At 45.5% G+C, this 23648-nt stretch overlaps 1 protein-coding gene across 1 annotated transcript in view; it reads right to left on the bottom strand.

The window, feature by feature from the left end:
• LOC144507481 (mucin-6-like) overlaps window positions 1-23648 on the bottom strand; it is a 96621-nt gene that overhangs the window by 13296 nt on the left and 59677 nt on the right. Inside the window, exons 33-41 of the mRNA XM_078234606.1 lie at window positions 22063-22239; window positions 16122-16281; window positions 15783-16015; window positions 10234-10420; window positions 9894-10107; window positions 7358-7527; window positions 4065-4134; window positions 620-720; window positions 446-477 (exon numbers count right to left, since the gene is read on the bottom strand). Of these exons, the coding sequence (XP_078090732.1) occupies window positions 446-477; window positions 620-720; window positions 4065-4134; window positions 7358-7527; window positions 9894-10107; window positions 10234-10420; window positions 15783-16015; window positions 16122-16281; window positions 22063-22239 (1344 nt within the window). The remainder of the gene's footprint in view (window positions 1-445; window positions 478-619; window positions 721-4064; window positions 4135-7357; window positions 7528-9893; window positions 10108-10233; window positions 10421-15782; window positions 16016-16121; window positions 16282-22062; window positions 22240-23648) is intronic.

The following is a 23648-nucleotide window of genomic DNA, read 5'->3' as shown; positions in this document are numbered from 1 at the left end:
CAGCATTTCTTTTTTTCTTTCAGCAATAATATGGGCAATAATGATACTTCAAGAAGCAGCATAGTACATCATCACTTCAATGAATTGTTAATGCATTAACTCTCAACCAAATTCTTACATTTTGAAAAATCAAGGCTATTGCTGCATTTAATTTATTGGACATATTACATGCACCATAAGGTGATTAACATATTACATGTTAACAGAAGATGACACTGTTTAAGTGTTATAAAATGACACAATTCCAAAAGGCAGGTGTTCACTTTGAGCCTGTTTTCTCCTCCAAATATATCCTCCACAACCAATCAAAACTTTTCAATGTCATTGTTCCAGTGGAATGATGAAACAATTCCATTCTCTAATATGACAAGTGAACCACAGTTAATAAATAACTGTTTACAAATCTATTCTGCATAAAGGAAACATCAAATTCTGAATCACTTACCGCTCTTCGTGTTCCGTTATTGTCCAGACAACCTGGTGAAAAAGGAAAAGCTTCATCAGTTCCATGATGTTATGTGATACAATGATCAAAGTTATTCATTAATTCCTATTTTCATCTGACTGACTACAAAACTATCAATTGGTTTGCATATTGAGTGAAGGTAAATAAACTCACATGTGGAAACACATGTGGTTTTGTCTTCAGATAGCTTCTGTCCAGCTGGGCAAAAACAGTCTTCTTCATAGGAGGCGTAATTCATCCCGGTCACCACTGTACTGAAAATGAGAATGCCGCCATTAGTATTCTAAAGAGTAGCCAACAATGGCCACGCATGTCTTCAGGGCTTAACCCAGCAGTAATGCTCCAGCACTGACCCTGCCACATGTTGTGAGTCTGATGGGAAAGCATGGGACTAGAGGGTTACTTCAGGCACGTATCTGGCATCTGCCTGCCCAATGTAGTTGGAAAATCCAGAATTGGCCTGGCTTCTATTAGTGGAAGATGGCAGCAAGTTTCTCATGTCCCATTCTTGCTGTCATTGGGCCTGTAAAAAAGTGATGGGGTTCCGGTTCCCACAAGGTTGACCAGGAATTCTCAGGAATGGTGGGGACCCAATGCAGTCTGGAGTTACAACCAGATTATTGGGGAAAGACTGAGGGAATTCAAGCCCAAATTAAAATATTAATATGTTAACTTTAAAATTTGAAAAATTAAACTGGGATGCAATAAAATGTGGTTGTCAATCATTGCATGTAACATACTTATATTCTGAACTAATGTCCTAATTAAATTGCACACTTGGTTTAATTGTTTGGATTTGGAAGAATTGGTATTAGACTGTGATTATGTTTCTTTGGTTTGAATCTAATGAGTTGCCTTTTTTTTGCTTATTTATTCAAGGGATGTAGACATCCTTAATGTCCACTATTTATGGCCCATGAGAAGGTGGTGGTGAATGGCCTTCTTGAACCACTGGGCATTGTAGGTACATCCATAGTATTGGGGATAAATTTCCAGCATTTTGACACAGTGAAGATGAAGTAGTGGCATTATAGTTCCAAGTCAGGTAAGTGGCTTGGAGAGGTGGTGGTCCTATAAACCTTCTGCCTGTTCCTGTAGGTGGTAGAAGTAGCGGGTTCAGAAATTGCTGTCGATGAGGTGTGTTTCTGCAGCGCATCTTGTAGATGGTACTACTACACGCCAATGATGGAGGAAGTGAATGTTTAAAGTGCCAATCAAGCAGGCTGCTTTGTCTTGCATGGTGACAAACCTCTTCAGTGTTTGTGGAGTTTGACTCATGCAGGCAAGTGGTGGTATTCCATCACACTCTTGACTTGAATCTTGTAGACGGTGAAAAAGTTTTAGAGCCTGGAAGTAAGGCTACACCTTACAAAACCGAGGCTCTGGCCATCTCTTACAACCACATTATTTATGTTCCTGATCCAATTCAATTTTTGGTCAACAGTAACAACTCTTCTTTTATCTCAGGATGCTGATGCTAGGCATTTGATAATGGCAAGGCTGCTGAATGTTAAGCAAGGTTGTGTCATGTCTTCTTGATGGACACACTCATTGCTGGACACTTGTGGAGCAGAAGTTACTTGCCATTTATCAGCCTAAGTGTGAATTTTGTCCTGGTCTTACTGCAAACAGGCAGAGCCAACTTTATTTTCTGAGAAGCTGCAAATGGAACTGAGTATTACACAATTGTCAGTGAACATTGCCACTTCTGATCCTATGATGGAAGAAACGTTATTGATGAACCTTCTGAGCAGTCAAAAAAACCATCAGAAATCAAAGAAATCATAACCTAATTTTAAATGAACTGAAACCAGTTGCCCTCCTCAGCCCAAGACAGGATATTTTTCAGGTCTTACTGAATTTGAACATGGACTTCTTTGGTATCTGAGCGGCCACGAATGGTGTTAAACATTGTGCAATCATCATTGAACATCTCCATCTGACCTTATGATGGAGGGAAGGTCATTGATGAAGCAGCTGATGATGGTTGGGCCTACGCCATTACCCTGAGGGTCTCCTACAGTGATTTCATCTCAGCCCTAAATGGTTAATCCTTTCTTCTCAAACTGTGTCTACAAAAAAATCTAAAACTTGTATTTATATAGAGCCTTTCATGACCACCAGAAGTTTCAAAGAACTTTATTCAAAGGAGTGCATTTGAAGTGTAATCACTTGCAGTTTAGAAAATGTGGTAGCCTATTTGTGCACAGCAATTGATATTGATCACATAATCTGTTTTTGTGAGGTTGGTTGAGGGATATATATACATATAGAAAGAGAGAGAGACTGCGATAACTCCCTGTTCTTCTTCGAGATGGTGCCATTGGATCTTTTACCCTTCGTTTTCATATAGTCATAGACTCATAGAGGTTTACAGCATGGAAACAGGCCCTTTGGCCCAACTTGTCCATGCCACCCTTTTTTTTTTAAACCCCCAAGCTAGTCCCAATTGCCCGCATTTGGCCCATATCCCTCGATACCTATCTTACCCATGTAACTGTCTAAACGCTTTTTAAAAGACAAAATTGTGCCCGCCTCTACTACTATCTCTGGCAGCTTGTTCCAGACACTCACCAACATCTGTGTGAAAAAATTGCTCCTCTGGACACTTATGAATCTCTCTCCTCTCACCTTAAACCTATGCCCTCTCGTTTTAGACTCCCCTACCTTTGGGAAAAGATATTGACTTTCTAGCTGATCTATGCCCCTCATTATTTTATAGACCTCTATAAGATCACCCCTCAGCCTTCTACGCTCCAGAGAAAGAAGTCCCAGTCTATCAAGCCTCTCCTTATAACTCAAACCATCAAGTCCCGGTAGCATCCTAGTAAATCTTTTCTGCACTCTTTCTAGTTTAATAATATCCTTTCTATAATAGGGTGACCAGAGCTGTACACAGTATTCCAAGTGCGGCCATACCAATGTCTTGTACAACTTCAACATCTGTATTCAATGTTCTGACCAATGAAACCAATGAAAGGCTGAATGCCTTTTTTTACTACCCTGTCCACCTGTGACTCCACTTTCAAGGAGCTATGAACCTGTACCCAGAGATCTCTTTGTTCTGTAACTCTCCCCGACGACCTACCATTAACTGAGTGAGCCCTCCCCTGGTTCAATCGACCAAAATGCGTCACCTCGCATTTATTTAAATTAAACTCCATCTGCCATTCATCAGCCCAGTGGCCCAACTGATCAAGATACTGTTGCAATCCAGGATAACCTGCTTTTAGGCTGACCAACCAGAGAAAATATCCTCCTAACATCTACCCTTAGGATTTCATATTTCAATTAGATCACGTCTCGTTCTCTCAAACTCTAGGCTATGAAGGCTTAGTCCACTCAATCTCTTTATTTCTTCATGAGCTCCAGACGACATGGACTGTAACTCCAGGCTGTGTGGGGTGATATGTGATTCTCATACACAAAGCTCTGTGGGCAGCAGCACAAGTTGCTCAATTCCAGCTTTGTCTGCCTGTTGTGAACAGACTGGTGAGGGGAAAGGTAATTGTGATCCTAAGCATTTATAGTAAGCATAAGATAACATACAAAACAGGGTCAAACTGAAATTATATAAAGGAAACTATATCATACTTACTTGTTTTCACAATAATCATCTCTCTTCTTTTCACAAGCCTTATATTCGAATCCTTCATTGCATTCGAAAGCTATTCAAAGTGATTTAAAAATAAGTAAGCAGTCAGAAAAACCATCAGAAATTAAAGAAATCATGACCTAATTTTAAAACTAGTAATGCCAGTACCCTGATACAAACAATAGCACACACTCCCACTGGCATTTCTCAACTTTGAAACTAAGGTTAGTTGTATTTTCTACCAGAGAATGTTCTAAAATATGCTCATGCAGTTTTTTTTAATTCTTTGACTTTAATATGTTCTTTAGCTCTGACGAAGGGTCATCCTGACTCGAAACGTTGGCTCCATTCTCTCCCCCCCAGATGCTGTCAGACCTGCTGAGATTTTTCAGCATTTTCTGTTTTTATTCCAGATTCCAGCATCCACAGTATTTTGGTTTTATCTTTAGGTCTATTCTTCAACGGGAGAGAATTACAGAAAAAGCACGTTTGGGTTTAAGAAGTTTTGGAAGTGAAATGGAATAAAACATTTTGGGCACATGAAATAGAACCATAGAGGGCGACCTTGAGCCCGTGCTCGCCGTCTGCGGGAATGGTGATGGGGGCTCAAGATCTGGCGAAACCACAACAGGCGTGAACCAGATTTTAATATGTTTGAATGCATTAACATATTATTAACTCCCTCCTCACTGTATATCGAGCCCAAACAGTGCTAATCTTGCTAAAGTGACGTCACATTGGCGCAATTTACAACAGGTTCACTCAGGTATGAACCCGTCGTGGAGATTTCCCAGGAGAGAGGGACATGGTCAGGCAGTGCCCTGGCAATGCCCCGACACTGCCCCCATAAGAGCTTGGCACTGTCCGATTGGCAACCTATGCCAGGGGGCAATGCCAGGGGCAGACCCTAGTGGGAGCCTCATGGGGGGGGGGGTGATTCATTTACTTGCGGTGGTGGGGTGGGGGGGGGAGCGGATGTTTGGGGCAATGGGGTGCCATCATTGACTGTTTGGGGGTGGTGTGTGCCAGCATTGACTGCTTGGCGTGAGGGCTTGGGGAAGAAGAGGTCTGATATTTGATGGGAAGGGGGGAAGGGGCAGGGTACCATCATTGACTGTGTGGGGTCGGGGGCTGGTGGTAGTGACTGTTTGGGGGAGGGGAGTTGGTGTGCTGGCTCTGATCATAAGAGAGAGAGTGGTGAATGTTGGCTCTAATCACAGGTGGGGGAAGGGGGGAGGGGGGGTGGGGGGGTGGGGGGGGGCGGAGGTAAATGCCAGCTCTGATTGCAGGGGGAGGAAGGAATCCCTGAGACCTCTGTGGTGAGGTGGAGGGGAGGTTACTTTTTCCTCTGATCGGGGTGCCCTTTAAACATGGCACCCTGATCTCAGTGCAGCCAGGCTTTGCCAGTGTCTTTAGGCTCCACGCCTCTACATGACAGTGTGAAGCACGCCATTTTTTTGATAGAGTGTCATAAGATCTGGAGAGAAACACGTTGTTTATCTTGCTGGGACCAACACTGCCATTCTTTTGGTAAGATTACGTCCATGGAGATGAATTTTGGTCTCCTCACATGGACTTGAGTAGATGGACAGAACAAAGAATAATTAGTCAGGGGGAGGGAGGAAGGAGAAGCCAATAATTGGTTGCATGCCTTGTCCAGGTACATCTTTATCCCTTTTAACTCTTCCTGCAGGAGGGAGACAACCAACTCTACGTTCATCCTGCCAATCTGCAGACACCACAGAAGACTCTGGCATTGTCATTTATACATCCGACATCACGGTCAGCAGTGGGAAAGTGAACCTTGAAGTGGGGTATTGTTAGAAAGTCATGCCATATATTAACAATGGCCTCATTTATTTAGTGGGCTGAAATCACTGGTTGAGTTTTAGAATACTGAACAACAGCAATTCAGTTAATCAAAACATCAGCTTCCAAGGAAGGAGCAGGAGTGCAAACGTTTGCATAATGTTATCTTAAGCATTCAAATGCCACTGAAAAGTGAGTCAGGCTGTTCAGAAGAACCCATCAAAGACAATCGCCTTGGAGGAATGCAAATGACCACGGCTGGAATTCCCTGGTCTCGCACAACCTGCTACCACTGCCAACGAGAATGAAGAATCCCAGTCACAGGCGAGTTCAGAGAATTCAAGCCCACATTTCCCAACCCATCCACAAAACATTCAGACACTCACCTGCGTATTCAACTAAATGGAGAACATGTCATTAGACAAAATTACTTTGGACAATGGGCCATGGCTGAGAAAAGAACACTCCCAGCCATAATCTAATCATATCGAAATCAAGAATCTGGAACCAACTTGCTATGATCCCTTGTTTGGGTAATTGGTCAGATGGAGAGAAGGGATCATGTGATGAGCCAGCTAACCCTTGTTTTTGTTTTTTATAAACTGTTTTTTTCCAAGCCAGAGAGCATAAGAAAGTATATTAATTGGGTACTTTCTCTCTCTCCATCCATCCTACAATCTCCGCTGGCTGTTGGTTGACCATCCACACAGCTGGATTTTAAGAATCAACCCAACAGCTACCGACTCCAGAAGGAAAGATACGTTATCTGTCAACATCTTGAAATGGTCTCAATGCAGAATCCAGAAATATCATCAAGCCCAGTTTGAAACTACCCAAGTCATCAATCTACAATGTCTGTATACCACAAATTTTGTTGGATTTTTAAAACCTACTTAATCTATCCTTCCTTAGCTGTCTGTGTCTGAGCTCTTCAAGGCATTTATGAGGGTGAGTAGAAGCATTTTAATTATTTTTATTTGAAATCTTACCTTTTTTGCCAGGAAGGACAGAAATGCTACTCCTGGATCCACAAGAAAAATCACAGCCTCACCTGCGATGGACTCCAAACCACTGGCCCCACACCCACAATCCTGCCCCCAACATATCTCAAACCTCCCCTCACAAGACTATCCTGAAGTCTCTCCCTGGGACTCTCTGCTTCTCAACGTGCTTTCCTTTGCTATCAACAAGTCTTCTCCGACTGAACGTCTCCGACCAGCCAGCCAGGCAGTTGCTGCTTTCTGCCTATTTGGGGATGATTTCTGGCAACATATAGGTGGGGCCCAGGTATTAAAATGCCCCAGGCTGAAAATCAGGGTGAGCAACTTACTCCATTTCTCGCTTTTATACCAGCTGACCCAAGACCCACATGGGATAAAGATTGTCCCCAAGTTCTCACACTTATTAAAATAAGCCATTGACTGTTTCAAAGCTGTACTTTCTTAATAAAGTTTGATTTGACTGTTTTCTCAGTGCAGGGTACTCACGGCATTTATCAGTCAAAGATCTCCAGTCAACACATGTGCTTTGTCTGCAGCTGATAGCAGCAGATTCAACATTGTCACAGTCCAGTTCTGTAGAGTTGCTCAGGCAGTGGTCGGTTCTACAGGTTCTTTTGTAACGTATAAGTTCCTTTGCGTCACATTCTTCAAATGGTCTGTGGAGGAAACACAAATATCACTGAGAAAAAGCCACAAGACCGTGAGCAATATCTTATTAAATTTCAAGCTACATTTTTAGTTAATTCTAAGCACCAATGTGATGCCTGAAACAATAGTTTATTTAGTTAGTTCAAATAACTAAATTGACACTTCAAAACATTAGAAGAGTGAATACCACTCTTCTTTTAGGGATATTTTAAGGATTATTAATCTTTCTATTTCTTAACCATTTTACAGATGTGTGCATTTACAAGCTAATGCACCACTTCAGAATCTATCACTGTGTTTCTCATTCTAAAGATGGGGAACCAATTGGAAAATGCAGGACACAGGGTTGAGCAGATGAAAGGAAGAAGCCAGGAAGAATTACATACAGAACACCCACAGATAATATATGCTGACACACAGAGGCAAGAGTCAGTTTCTAAATACTGACTTGACATTCAGCAGAATCCTTCCATCTGATGAGATAGTTCATCACTTCCCCCCCAAAACGCCCCGCCCTCCCCCCAACATCACGTCTGGTTTTCCAAGTAGAGAAAGTTAGACAGATGAGTCAATAGGACGTTTCTCACGAAAACACTCCAGAGTGTGACCTGTTAGTTCTACAGCAGTGCAAGAAATGCATGGCCTTATGTTTCATTAGGTTTGGGAAGAGAAGAACAGATGATGTGATGCAGATTGTTGAGCCAAGCCACCAGTATCTGTCTTTTTCTCTCCAATTCTATAATTATAACGTTTGTATTTATATAGCAGTTTATCAAACCATGTATCTTAAAACACATTGCACAGTGAATTTCTTCTGAAGTGCAATGGCTTTTATGAAGGCAAATGTGGCAGTTATTTCATGCCAGTAATATCCCACCAACTGCACTGCGATCACATATGAGGAGGGAAAAGCTCAGCACTTCAACACAATGAGCATTGTGAGATTGGAAATAACCACTGAGGGCAATATAAAGGTACAAAAGTGTACCTATGAAGGTAGAAGGTAGAAGTTTCTACTTGATGCATTAACCAACAAAAAAACCTGTCCAATGGTTCCACAAGTGGGCAGCTGTCATAAGAACTGACGTTCATGGGATGTGCATGTTACATTACTCCATGCACAATCACCAGACTTCCTGCCGACCTTTCAGCGAGTATTATTCCCTAATCAGATGGTGCAGAATTTCTAACTGCCTGACGAGGTAGCCAAGTTCCGCACACATGAGGACAGCCTAAACGGGGATCTTGGGTTCATGTCACACTATCTGTAACCCCCACAACTTACCTGGGCTTGCAAAATCTCACTAACTGTCCTGGTTGGAGACAATACACACCTCTTTAACCTGTGCTTAACCCTCTCTCCACTCTCATTGTCTGTACCTTTAAGACTTGATTACCTGTAAAGACTCACATTCCAACTATTATCTTGTAAATTGATGGTGTGTCTATATATGCCCTGTTTGTGAACACAACTCCTCACTCACCTGAAGAAAGGGCGACACTCCAAAAGCTTGTGCTACCAAATAAACCTGTTGGACTTTAACCTGGTGTTGTGAGACTTCTTACTGTGCTTACCCCAGTCCAACGCCGGCATCTCCACATCATGACGAGGTGGAACCAGAGGTGGGTGACTGCATGGTTTATTTCTGCCAGCCAGCACACTGGGCTCCCTCCCTCCCACCTGCTACCAGGCCATTGCATTCAGGATTGGGGTGGGGTGGAGGTTGGTGATGGCTACCTGCCCACAAACAGTGGGCAGTCTACTAGGCCAATTAATTCCAGTCCGCAGGCACCATCTAGAATTTTCCAGTTGGCATGCAAGTCCCCCAGTCGAAATATGGCTGAGAATTTCAGGTGCCCCACCCCTCCCCCAGAGAGCAGCAGACTAGCAGTGGGGGGCAGAGAGGGAGAATCTGTCCAGTTTGGAGACACATTCCCTCACACTAACCATAGGGCCACAGCTGTGGCCGTTGATCACCTGGTGGAGGGAATGCCCCTTCACAACTCAAGTCCGGAAGCTGTGGCATTTTTGAATGTTAAAGAGTTCTGAGGCATTTCAGTGGGTCCTTTCATCTCGAAGTGCCCAGATTCTCTCCTGTCTACATTGACAGCCAGTGGCTCTGCCAATCTCTCGGTGCCGGAGGGGCTCCTATATTGCCTCCCACCTTGTGTGCCTACATGGGTGGTCAGCATTCACCAAGGCCACCAACTGGCCTGCGCATTAAATGTCCTGTCAGGCACCAACAAGGAAGTCACGACCTGGAAATGCTCCCGACCTCCAGAGACCCAGCGCCAGAAGGAAAATCAGCCCCCCGTAGACCATTTGAAAATTATTTTTGAAATATATCAAGTTATAATTTAAAGTTTTACATACGGCTGTGAAAGGATGTCGCACACTGGTGCCTCAGGAACACAAGGCGAAGGAGTTGGAGGCGGTGTACAGGACTCGTTCTGAGGAGCTGACTTACAATGCGGCTTGCTGGGGTCATTAACCTTCCAATCCAATGCTGTTTTGTGGCAGCAATTGGAGTCTTCTATTTTCCCACCTGGTCTCATGCAATCATCAGTGGAACTATCTGTGCAAGAACCTGAGAAAGAGGGAAAAAGCGTGAAATGTTTGTCCTAATTGCATGACCAATATCAAATCAGCAGCATCTTTACTCTGCAATGGAGCATAAATATGGTAAGTATTTGGAAAATGTGAAATCACATACCACACTGTCCTTGTGTATTATTGAAGAAAAACCTTTCAGTCACCATGATTCTAAAGTCGTTAAGGCGAGCAGTGATTGTCGTTTTAATTTCACTGAAATAAATACGCACAGATCTGGAGTTCTGTTTCGTGACACTTATTTCACCTGCTATGTAGGGAATTTCCATTTCATTTCCATCAACTGTCAGCTGCAAGATTTAAAACAGTTTTATTTAAACCGTCCCGAGTGAGCAAGCAGCTTATCACGTCTCGAAATTTGTAAATTTGGACATTGTTAACGATGACGAAAGCAAGATATTGCGGACGCTGGAGATTCAAAACAAATCCTGAAAATGCTGGAAATACTCAGCAGGGGGCAGGTATCACCTGTGGGGAGAGAGATGGTGAGAATTTTACCAGCCCCGCGCGCTGCAGGAATGAGGCAGCGGGGTGCAGGTAAGATTGCAGGGAACCATGGCAAGAGACCCCCCTGACTATGCCATGCTGTCAGGGCATTTCACTGATGGAAACGGACAGGTTTTTCTCCACAAGGAGGCAGGGAGGTAATTTGACTTTGCAGAAGCCCTATTAAAGGCAGTTTTACCATGTCATTGGCATCTTGCATGAAGCAGATCAGGTTCTCCAGCGCGGCGAGACGATTGTCTAAATGTCTCCCAAGGAGTAGCTGAGAGGCGATCATTTTTTTTCAAGCAGGGAAGGCAGCCTTCATGCGCCAGCAATTTCCTCAGAGGGTTGCCCCCTCCATCATCAATAGTTTTGTTATTATTCAAAGACTTTGTTGGCCGTACTGCTGGAGGCTGCAGGAAACATGCCTTTCTCCACAGTAGCCATGTTCCCTGGCAGCACTCAGCACTTTGCGTTGTGCGGCCAGCCTGAACAGCATGGCAACCCTGGTGACACAATGAGCTGCCGTCCATAAAACTGTGGGGGGAGTTCCGCCAACCACCCATGCCTGTTGCCAATACACATTTCTGGCGGATGTCAGGATTTTGTAGGTTTTGGCAAAATCCTGCCCAATGTTGCAGGTTGATGGTTATAGAATCATAGGGCCCGATTTTACTATTTTGATTCTAAGTGCTGAACCTGGGCGTGATTCAGGTCCGACTTGTAAACCTGCTCTCAGGCGCTCCCATACACACTCAGCCTGAAAAGAAAGTCACGAATCTGAATCGTGCTGTGGGCGGGGCTTATCGCACCCGAAACGCTGCAGCTCCGATTGGAGCCTTCAACTGCGCATGCACAGTGAAAAAAAATGTGAAAAACGCTCCCTTGCCACATTGCTCCCGGGCCGCTTTTTTGCATGCAAATGCATTTAAACAGACGTCCCACCCGTTCCAGTCGTGGTCCCGATCACGTCCATTTTCGGGCCTTGGTAAAGGGGGAATCGGCGTGGGCGCAGATCGCTCTATTCGCCTCACGCCCGAATTTACAAAGTTTTAGCGCCCGAAAATGGGTGCAATGCAATGGTAAAATCGGGCCCATAGAATCTACAATGCAGAAGGAGGCCATTTGGCCCATTGATCCTGCACCAACAACAATCCCACCCAGGTCCTATCCCCATAACCCCACACGTTTACCCTGCTACTCCCCCTGACACTATGGGGCAATTTAGCATGGCCAATCAACCTAACCCACACATCTTTGGACTGTGAGAGGAAACCGGAGCACCCGGAGGAAACCCACGCAGACACGGGGAGAACATGTAAACTCCACACAGATAGTCATCCAAGGCCAGAATTGAACCTGGGTCCCTGGCGCTGTGAGGCAGCAGTGCTAACCACTGTGCTACCACCATGCCACCCTCATCTCTTTCATCAGAACAGTATTTCCCACATTTTATCTGTTGTTTACTATGAGGTGTTTATTATTTTTTCAGCCACGTTGATCACAAGACAGTAAGCGGGAATCTGGTTGCCTCTTCCCACCCCTATTCCTGTGATGTGTGGCTGGACGTTCAGTGATCAGTAGGGAGGCAGGCAGGTCTGAAATTTCCTGCCTTTGGCCAGCGGAATGAGTTGCTGTCACGTTCCTGCCCCCGAGTGATTTTCAAGTAAATTGGGTCCAGGACGAAATGGCTACTTGCCTGTCGTGACAATAAAGATGTATGCAAATAGTCCGGCCTTGGATGACTATCTGTGTGGAGTTTGCACGTTCTCCCCATGTCTGCGTGGGTTTCCTCCGGGTGCTCCGGTTTCCTCCCAGTCTAAAGATGTGCGGGTTAAATTGATTGGCCATGCTAAATTGCCCCTTAGTGTCAGGGGGATTAGCAGAGTAAATACATGGGGTTACGGGGATAGGACCTGGGTGGGATGTATGCAAATAGTCATTTAATTGTACAGGACTTGAGCATTACTGAAAACAAGAGGCTTTTTGCTTAAGCTTTTCATCTTGAACTTGACAGGACAATTGGAAAGAAAATACTAATGTCAGGGGAAAAAACATATCCATATTGTATGAAAAGACAGAGCTGATTGGTTGGTTGGTAAGTGGACTCTGACCTGTTTCAGCTAAACAAAATAAGTGAGTCATTCGCTGGTTCATTTACCAGGACAATGTCTTCGCCAGAGTCAAGCTGCCTGGTTTAAATTTCAAACAATGCTTGGCAGTTCACTGTCATAGAGTGAAAGAGGTATACAGCACACAAAAAGGTCTTTCAGCCCATCTAATCTGTGCTGGTCAAAGACAAACCACCCAACTATTTTAATCTCATTTTCCAGCACTTAGTCCATAGCTTTGTATGCCTTGGCATCGCAATTACACATCTAAATACTTCTTAAATGTTACCAGGGTTTCTGCCTCCACCATCCTTTCAGGTGGTCAGTTCCAGTCACCCACCATCCTTTGGGTGAAAAGTTCTTCTTCACATCCCCTCTAAATCTCCTGCCCCTTAGCTTAAATGTAAGCCCCCTGGTCATTGATCCCTCCACCAAGAAGAAAGGTTTTGTCCTGTCTACTCAATCTATGCCCCTCACAAGTTTATACATCGCAACCATGCCACCCCTCAGTCTTGTCTGCTCCAAGGAGAACAACTGCAACCTATTCAATCTCTCTTCAAATCTAAAACTCTCCAGCCAAGGCAACATCCTGGTAAATCTCCTCTGCATCCTTTCCAGTGCCATCACATCACTCTTACAATATGGATTCCAGAACTGTACACAATGCTCTAGCTGCAGCCTAGCCAATATTTTATATAGTTCCAGCATGACCCTGCTCTTAAATTCTATGCATCGAAAAATAAAGGCAAATATACCATATGCCTTCTTAGCCACTTTATCCACACGTCTTGCTACCTTAAGGGACCTCAAGTGTACATGCACATCATGGTTCCTCTGATCCTTGGTGTTTCCCAGGATCCTGCTGTTCATTGTATATTCCCATCCCTTGCTTGTCTTACTCAAGTGCATTACCTCACAATTGTCCTGTTTGACATCCATTTGCCATTGATCAGCCCATCTGACCAGCTCGTCTATATCTTCTTGTAATCTAAATCTATCCTCCTCACTATTTACCACCCTACCAATTTTCATTTCATCCATGAACTACAGATCAGCCCTTTTATATTCAAGTCTGAATCATTCATATTAATCACAAACAGCAAGGGCCCCAACACTGATCCCTGCGGGACCCTACTGGACACAGGCCTCCAGTCTGAAAAACAACCTTAGACCTCTGCTTCCTGCCACTCAACCAATTCTGGATCCAATTTGCCAAATTGCCTTGGATCCCATGGGCTTTTACCTTCGCTATCAGTCTCCCATGTGGGACATTATCAAAAGATTTGCTGAAGTCCAAGTACAGTAAGAAGTCTCACAGCACCAGGTTAAAGTCCAACAGGTTTATTTGGAATCTTTTGGAGCTTTTGGAGCACTGCTCCTTCATCAGATGAGTGGAGCTTAGTTCACAAACATGACATATATAGTTTCGGTCAGACATGACCTCCCCTTAACAAAACTATGCTGACTGTTCTTGACTAATCCCTGCCATTCCAAATGCAGATTAATTCTGTTTCTCAGAATTGCTTCCAATAGTTTCCCCACCCCTGAGGTTAGACTGACTGGCCTGCAGTTTCCTGGTTTATCCCTTCCTCTCTTCTTGAATAATGGGTATCCTCCAGTCCCCCAGCACTTCTCCCGTGGTCAGAGAGGAACTGAAAATACTGCTATTTCCTCCCTCCCCTCACTCAACAGCCTGGGATACATTTCATCCAGCCCTGGAGATTGATCTACTTTTAAGCCTGCCAGACAACTCAGGACTTCCTTTCAGTCTATGTTAATTTCTTTAATAATATCACAGTCCTTCTCCCTGATTTCTATATCCTCATTGTCTCTCTCACTAGTGAACACCAACACAAAATAGTCAGTCACCATCAACTGATGCGTTCTCCATGTTAATACCTCTACCGGTCAGAGCACTTGTCAACCAATCAACATTCTCTTCTCGTACACCATAAATACTTGTTTCCCTTGACTTTTGAATGTCTTGTGAATTGTCCTGAGGATGAGAGCAAAATGAAAAGCTTTGACAAAAATATCTATATTTTCAGCAATACTGCCACAAGGCGGCTTTAGCTGCACAAACTGGAATTTCCCTGTAGGAAGGCTATCCTTGCTGAAACATGGCCAGTGAAGGCTGCTTAACAGACCAGTGATCACCCTCCAGGAGACATTTAAAGAATGCCCCTGGTGCTGACGTGGAAATGTACCCACAATTGCAGTCACAATCCCACCACTTCCTCCTGCATGTGCTACCCCTTCACAATGAATGTCTGGTAGCCAATTCAATCTTTGAACTATTTAAAAGTGCCGAAAAAAAGGTAGGTTATTTATTAGTCACAAGTAAGGCTTACATTAACACTGCAATGAAGTTACCGTGAAATTCCCCTAGTTGCCACACTCCGGCGCCTGTTCGGGTCAATGCACCTAACCAGCATGTCTTTCAGACTGTGGGAGGAAACCAGGGCACCCGGAGAAAACCCACGCAGAGATGGGGAAGATGTGCAAACTCCACACAGACAGTGACCCAAGCCGGGAATCGATCCCAGGTTCCTGGCGCTGTAAGGCAGCAATACTAACCACTGTGCCACCTTGCCGCCTATCTTGAGGGTCTGTCACTCCGTTGTACATGCGTCAGCAAGCTAACACTCTCTCGGTGTCTGAAGGCTTACTGTTGAGCCTGCAGTGTTAGGAACCCACCCATTATCCTTAACTAGATGTCCAGCATACCCCCAGCCACGAATTGGCCATTCCTCCAAAAATGATGTTGACTGACAATACCGACAGGTTAGGACTTGGACATTCTCCTGACATCGGGTTCCCAAACACAGGATGAATGTCTAGGCCATGGGACCCATCATAGTTTCCCCCAGCACTCTGGCTGGCACAGCACAGACCAGTAACTGTTTGGGTCGTACATTTTAACAGCACAACACATTTGGATTCAATCAGTTATTGCTGTTCATACGTTGCATTGATACGTGGAACTAATTGATTATTAGACCAATCAATTTCATGTAAGCGGAAAGTATTGGTAATATAACTGCAGAATACTTACCAAAAAGCCTTCGTAAGTTAAGATTGTCATCTGAACTCTTTTGTAAAAAATATTTAGCCCTTTTGGACAGGAAAATGGGGATGGAGAAATGCATTGGTAATTATCCACTTGAACTGTGAAATTGTATTTTGGATATTGTTCTTCAACAAGAACATATGTGCAATCCTTGAAGAAATCATACTCCAGCCCATTGAAGGTCAAATAGTGTGGATCACCCCATACTCTACATTCACCTAAAAAGTAAGCAGAATATGGTTTGCAAGGTTTAGTTTTGTCATGAGGGAAATGAAATTAATAGCTCTAATGATATAGAAATTAGATCAGGCAAGAGATACTAACATCCACATTCCCAAGACTGGCAGCCACATTCATTTATGACTTCAATTGGCTTCAAATTATTAGGACATGAAGGCTTTTCTTGTGTGCATTGTTTTTTTATAACAACACGTCCATCCACACATTCTTTGATCATACAGTTTTCAGTCCATGATCCATTGAGCTAGGGAAAGAAAGAAAAATAAAAGCAAATTACTGCGGATGCTGGAATCTGAAACCAAAAGAAAAAATGCTGCAAAATCTCAGCAGGTTTGGTAGCATCTGTAAGGAGGGAAAAGAGCTAACGTTTCGAGTCCAGATGACCCCCCCCCCCTCCCCTTTGCTTCCCCTTTCCCCCTTTTTCTCTATTTTATCTCTCCCCCCCCCCTCCCCCCCTCCCGTCGCCCTAATCTTCATCTGTCACATCTTACCCCCTGATTTCGGCTTCTCTGCCGTTTGGCCATTCACACCTACTATTCTCTCTATGGCTTGCCATTAACAGCCTTGGTTTTGTGGCTATGACTCATCTTTCATTCCCTCACCCCAGAGGATAAATACCTCCCACTTTCTATGCCTTTTAGCTTTGACAAAGGGTCATCTGGACTCGAAACGTCAACTCTCTTTTCTCTCCTTACAGATGCTGCCAGACCTGCTGAGATTTTCCAGCATTTTCTCTTTTGGAAAGAAAGAAAGACTTGCAGTTAAGTGGATTAAGTTCATAATCACCAGATGTCTCAAAGCTCTTTACAGCTACTTAAATACCCTCAAAGTCCAGTTACTGTCGTAATGTAGGAAATGCAGCAGCTAATTTGAGTGCAGCAAGCTCACACAAAGAGCAATGCGATAACAAGGGCATAACATGCTTTTGTTATGTTGATTAAAGAAGAACTATTGGCCAGGACGCTGGGGATATCTCCACTGATAGTCTTTAAGAAGGTGCCATGTGATCCTTTACATCCGCCCGAGCAGGCAGATAGGTTCTTGGTTTAATATTTCATTCGAAAGATGTGGGGGACAGTGAGTCCCCCATCCTGCCGTGCTAAAAAATCAGTGCAGCGGGCCAGGAGATTTAAGTGGTGCCCAATCCGCAGGATCCTTGTTAGGCATCCGGCCCCGAGCGCATCTCCCAGCAGAATATTTCAGGCGCCATCAGCTCCGAACTGGCAATAGGCACGGAGCTGCATTATACATGCAGCAGACAAAAGAAGACTAAGGAAATTTGTCATGTCAGCTATGACTCTCACCAACTTTTATAGATGCACTATAGAAAGCATTCTTTCTGGTTGTATCACAGCTTGGTATGGCTCCTGCTCTGCCCAAAACCGCAAGGAACTACAAAAGGTTGTGAATGTAGCCCAATCCATTACGCCAACCAGCCTCCCATCCATTGACTCTGTCTACACTTCCTGCTACCTCGGCAAAGCAGCCAGCATAATTAAGGATCCCACGCACCCTGGACATTGTCTCTTCCATCTTCTTCCATCGGAAAAAAGATACAAAAGTCTGAGGTCACGTACCAACCGACTCAAGAACAACTTCTTCCCTGCTGCCATCAGACTTTTGAAAGACCTATCTTGCATTAAGTTGATCTTTCTCTACACTCTAGCTATGACTGTAACACTACATTCTGCACTCTCTCCTTTCCTACTCTATGAACGGTGTGCTTTGTCTGTATAGTGTGCAAGAAACAATACTTTTCACTGTATGTTAATACATGTGACAATAATATATCAAATCAAATCAATTTAAATATATTTTGAATATCATTAATGGGCACAGGACTAAGGTCTCCAGGCCCGCTAACCTCTCCCCTGCTACCAGGAGTTTTTCACTCTAGTGGGGTTTACAGGAGCTCCCCACTGCCCGTACCTGGTGGAGTGAAGGGGGGGGCAACAAAGGCCTCCCAGAGAGTTGGGCACTGGCGGGGGTGCCCCTTGGCATTGGCACATTGGCAGTGCCAGCCTGGGCTCCCCGCTGTGCCCAAGGAGCAAAGTACCATTTCCCAGGGGCATCTTGGCAATGCCCACTGGGCATGGGGCAGTGCGAAGGGGCCACAGCCTAAGGGTGTGGGGCCTAGTGGGAGCGGGGCCTGATGGGGTGATCCCGCCACAACTCTGCAGTCAGGATATCGGTGGGGGACGGAGGGAAGCCAGTAATTGGGGTCAGCCATCGGGGGGGGGGGGGGGGGGGGGGGGGGGGTGGGTCGGAAATGCAGCAGAGGGAGGTTGCGGCTGCCAAGGGGGTGGGGAGGGTGCAGCATGGCGAGTGGGGGAGGTGGATCGGTGGGGAGGGGTGCTGGAGATCGGGGCGGATTGAGAGAAGGGGGTGGTCGTGGGTGGGCCTGGGCATGTTTGGGGGGCAGCGATCGGTCCATGGGGGAGTGAGAGGGCTGCCCCTCTCACTCAGTGCTATGCTGCTGGCATCTCCAGCGGGAATAGGCCCTGTCCCTGGATCTTTTACATGATGTGTCTTTTACATGATTCAGGCTGAGACACTCTGCAGTGCACAGAGTATGGGAGATTCTTCTCTGAAATCCCACTGGAAAAATAGCGCGATTTACTCCAGTTTTCACACGGATTCGACACTTAGAATTTTTCTGGGGGAATCCCAGCTCGGGTATCTGACAATGTAGCATTCTCTTAGTACTGCATTACAGTGTTAGCCTGGATTTTTGCGGTCAGCTCCTGGGACTGCATTTTACATGCCCGTGTTGCTGGGTGTGTTTCCAGCATGGGAAATATAAAATAGCGGACTTGCTCCAACACCTTCCCACCCATCCACAAGTTCACCCCATAATCTGGGGTGGGTGCCTGGTTGCAGAGAGTGGGTGGGTTCCAAAATCCACAGCCATTCTGATAGATTTAATCAGGTAATCAAGGATCAATTGGACATTTTGTAAAGCCAATTGTCCCTGAGGAATAACTATTGTGGTAATCTCCTCGCTATTCTGTAAACAGTACCATGTGATCTTTTAGATCCCACACCATAAAACATGCATCGTGGGAAGAAACCTGGAAATGGGCAGCCTAATTTTATTAACCAAATTTATCAAGGGATAGGAAAGAAGCTCGGAAGGGTTCAATCTTTGGGGCTGCCGTTTGCATATTGGAGGTGGCTCACTTAAGATGGAATCGTCCCCCACTCCCCCCACTTCTTCCTGCACATCTATTAGTTGCCAAGTGAAACTAGTATCTAGGTCTGACCCGACATCTGAACATACTGTAGCAAGATGCTCAAGATAGGGGAGATTCAATCTACATCATTCCAGAGTTAGTTTTCAACAACTCACATTTATATAGGACCTTTAACGTCATGAAAAGTCCAAAGGCGCTGCTTCACATGAGCATTATGAAACAAAATATGACACCGGGGCAAATAAGGGGATATTAGAGCAGATTACCAAAATCCTCATCAGAGAAGTAGATTTGTAATATTGTCTTAAAGGAGCTAAAGAAACGGAGAGGCATAGGGAGGGTATTACAGTGCCTAGGGCATGGTGACTAGTGGTGTAGCAATTAAAATTGGGGATGCACAACAGGCCAGAATTAGAGAAGTACAGATAGCTCAGAGAGTTGTACGGCTGAAGAGATAGGGAGGGAGGGGCGAGGCCATAAAGGATTTGAAAATAGGGATGAGAATTTCAATATTAAGATATTGTTTGAGTTTTCACTCTTACAATTGGTTTACACCAATGCAGGTTTGATATCAATGTGAGATCTTAAAGGTTTTGCATCAAATTCCAAAGTTCTGAAAATGCTGAGGGCCCTCTCTGCTGGTACCAGCGCTGTTTGTTGCCATTCCCAAAACACAGATTCTATCCCAAATCACAGTGCCAGGGTCAGTTACATGACCGAGATGAATACATCGGATTTGCAAAAACATCCATTGCAGTCTGGCAGTTAGAAAGCTGTGGCAGAACCATTCCAATCACACAGCAGAGAGGAGACCCAGCAAGGATCTGACAGAAAAAATGTCATTAATGGATTGTGCAGGTCTAATAAAAGGTCTGGGTCCTTCTAAAGATCTTTGGCAGGGTTTTCAGCTGCTGTGAGATATCATGATCATAGGCCTTTTAAAGGAAGTATCATTGAAATTTCCAGGGACATCCCAGAATCATAGAACAGAATCATAGAATCCCGACAGTGTAGAAGGAGGCCATTCAGCCCATTGAACCTGCACCAACAACAATCCCACTCAGGCCCTATCTCCATAACACCAATTATTTACGCTGCTGGTCTCCCTGACACTAAGGAGCAATTTAGCATGACCAATCAATCTAACCCGCACATCTTTGGACTGTAGGAGGAAACCGGATCACCCAGAGGAAACCCATGCAATCATGGGGAGAGCGTGTAAACTCCACACAGGTCCCTGGAGCTGTGAGGCAGCAATGCTAACCACTGTGCCACCATGCCACAGAAACTCCCATTGACAACACCCCTTGGGTAGAGAGCAGTGAGAAGATTTCCCTTGGCTCCATTGGAATTTAGAAGCCCAGTGTAAATGGAATTGAAGCCCAACCTAACCAGCTTTCATTCCAAGTTCAGACAGGCTCTAAGCTCCGATCTTTTTAGATCCAGGAATTTCCAGACCATAGCATCAATACGTTCTGAAATTCAGTGCAAGAGAATTTTTGCTCATGCAGTAGGTGGGCAGATAGTGATACCAGTAAGCTTTGGTCGACTAAACTCCATATTGTGAAAGTCCTTCGAACTGTCATTTAAGTGGATGACTAAGCTAAAGTTCTCTATGGGTTGTTTTGCGAACAACATTAGCCAGCAGAACTCAAGTGGTTTAACAACATAAGTTAATGGTGCCGGATATTGACGAAAGTATTTCCGAACAGAGCTAAAAGCAGATTGAGGTCCATTGATGATGGCACATGGGTCTTCACCAAAAGTAGAACAAAAGGAAGAAGACTATTTAAGAAATATAGGAGCAACCATTTGCTGAGGCATTTGAATAGTGCGAAAGAGCATCAATTACTCTGACTAAACTTAGACTTATATTAAAGAGTGAAGAAAGTGATCAAGAAAAGTGTATTTATGTTGAAAGTTGTAGCAGAATGAAATATGAGTTGCAGGGTCTTCTTTTTGAATTATCTTATCGAAGGCAAGTCCAGCCCGCAGTGTCACAATTTCCGCTACAGGCAAAGTAAAGGATCAAGTCCCAGATCCACTATGCTCGTCCACACTGGCCTCCCAAGGAGTCTGAGTTGCTGTGGCAACAAATATACTGCAGCCTGAAATAATAGATAAAGATGGTGGAGGCTCCAATTTCTTCCCATCACGTGGCTGACTTGGAATCTCTCACACTCTAATCACCTGCCATGTGAGGATTTACAAGTTGAGAGCCAACCTGCTTGACTGGATTAAGAGTGCACTTTCATCGGCCATCAAATCATGGATTGGGACTTGAACCTGGAGCTTCTGGCTCAGTCAGGGACACTATCCACTACACCATAGCGTTTCCAGTTATGGCGTTAAGGCCATTATATCTACCTCCAATAGAGGAGCAGATAAGTGTTTGAAGTAGAGAAAGATAGGGGGGCGGGGTGGGGGGGGGAGGGGGGGTGTGGTGGCGGTATGGGGGGTAGGGGGGTGCTGCTAAATGGAATCCTTGCTTGCAGTTAGCTTTTATCACTTTACAGAGTCAATCATTATCAAAAGGGAAACAGAAAATAATATGGGTAACATGGTCTTGCATGGGTTACATAAATAGTTGCAGCAAAGAAATTAATGAAAATCCCTAGGTTGAAGTTTATTCATTTGGGCTTAGTTTCATCTGTAGAAGATAAGAATTCAAGAAAAGTAAATGAAATCTTACAGATTACTGCGATGTAGTACTTTCGTTGAGCAGAAGAAATATTTTTCTTTCACAAAAGAATCACAATTGTAAAATTCTTTTCATGCAGAGTTAATGAATCCTAATCTATTACAACATGTATTTTAAAGCAAATTCTTACCTTCTTGCACGGAGGCGATGTGGAGGTGATTGTCGGGGTAGTTGTGGGAGTGGTTGTGGGGGTGGTTGTGGGAATGGTTGTGGGGGTGGTTGTGGGGGTTGTTGTGGGGGTGGTTGTGGGGGTGGTTGTGGGGGTGGTTGTGGGGGTGGTTGTGAGGGTGGTTGTGAGGGTGGTTGTGAGGGTGGTTGTGGGGGTGGTTGTAGGGGTTGTTGTGAGGGTGGTTGTAGGGGTGGTTGTGGGGGTGGTTATGGGGGTGGTTGTGGAGGTGATTGTAGGAGTGGTTGTGAGGGTGGTTGTGAGGGTGGTTGTAGGGGTTGTTGTGAGGGTGGTTGTAGGAGTGGTTGTGAGGGTGGTTGTGGGGGTGGTTGTAGGGGTTGTTGTGAGGGTGGTTGTAGGAGTGGTTGTGAGGGTGGTTGTGAGGGTGGTTGTAGGGGTGGTTGTGGAGGTGGTTGTGAGAGTCGTTGTGAGGGTGGTTGTAGGGGTCGTTGTAGAGGTGGTTGCAGGGGTGGTTGTGGGAGTGGTTGTGGGAGTGGTTGTAGGGGTGGTTGTGAGGGTGGTTGTGGGGGTGGTTGTGGGGGTGGTTGTGGGGATGGTTGTGGGGATGGTTGTGGGGGTGGTTGTGGGAATGGTTGTGGGGGTGGTTGTGGGGGTGGTTGTGGGGGTGGTTGTAGGGGTGGTTGTGAGGGTGGTTGTGAGGGTGGTTGTGAGGGTGGTCGTGGGGGTGGTTGTAGGGGTGGTTGTGAGGGTGGTTGTAGGGGTGGTTGTGGGGGTGGTTGTGGGGGTGGTTGTGAGGGTGGTTGTAGGGGTGGTTGTGGGGGTGGTTGTGAGGGTGGTTGTGGGGGTGGTTGTGGGGGTGGTTGTGAGGGTGGTTGTTGGGGTGGTTGTGAGGGTGGTTGTGGGGATGGTTGTGGGGGAGGTTGTAGGGGTGGTTGTGAGGGTGGTTGTGAGGGTGGTTGTAGGGGTGGTTGTGGGGGTGGTTGTGAGGGTGGTTGTGGGGGTGGTTGTGGGGGTGGTTGTGAGGGTGGTTGTTGGGGTTGTTATGGGGGTGGTTGTGGGGGTGGTTGTGGGGGTGGTTGTAGGGGTGGTTGTAGGGGTGGTTGTAGGGGTGGTTGTGAGGATGGTTGTGGGGGTGGTTGTAGGGGTGGTTGTGAGGGTGGTTGTGAGGGTGGTTGTGAGGGTGGTCGTGGGGGTGGTTGTAGGCGTTGTTGTGAGGGTGGTTGTAGGGGTGGTTGTGGGGGTGGTTGTGGGGGTGGTTGTGAGGGTGGTTGTAGGGGTGGTTGTGGGGGTGGTTGTGAGGGTGGTTGTGGGGGTGGTTGTGAGGGTGGTTGTGAGGGTGGTTGTAGGGGTGGTTGTGGGGGTGGTTGTGAGGGTGGTTGTGGGGGTGGTTGTGGGGGTGGTTGTGAGGGTGGTTGTTGGGGTTGTTATGGGGGTGGTTGTGGGGGTGGTTGTGGGGGTGGTTGTAGGGGTGGTTGTAGGGGTGGTTGTGGGTGTAGTTGTGAGGATGGTTGTGGGGGTGGTTGTGGGGCTGGTTGTGAGGGTGGTTGTGAGGGTGGTTGTGGGGGCGGTGTGGGGGTGGGGGTGGTTGT

The sequence above is a fragment of the Mustelus asterias genome, chromosome 19 (genome assembly GCF_964213995.1).
Source record: "Mustelus asterias chromosome 19, sMusAst1.hap1.1, whole genome shotgun sequence".
Classification (NCBI taxonomy): Eukaryota; Metazoa; Chordata; class Chondrichthyes; order Carcharhiniformes; family Triakidae; genus Mustelus; species Mustelus asterias.
Note: the sequence above shows the minus strand (reverse complement) of the source record. Positions and strands in the feature narration are given on the sequence as shown.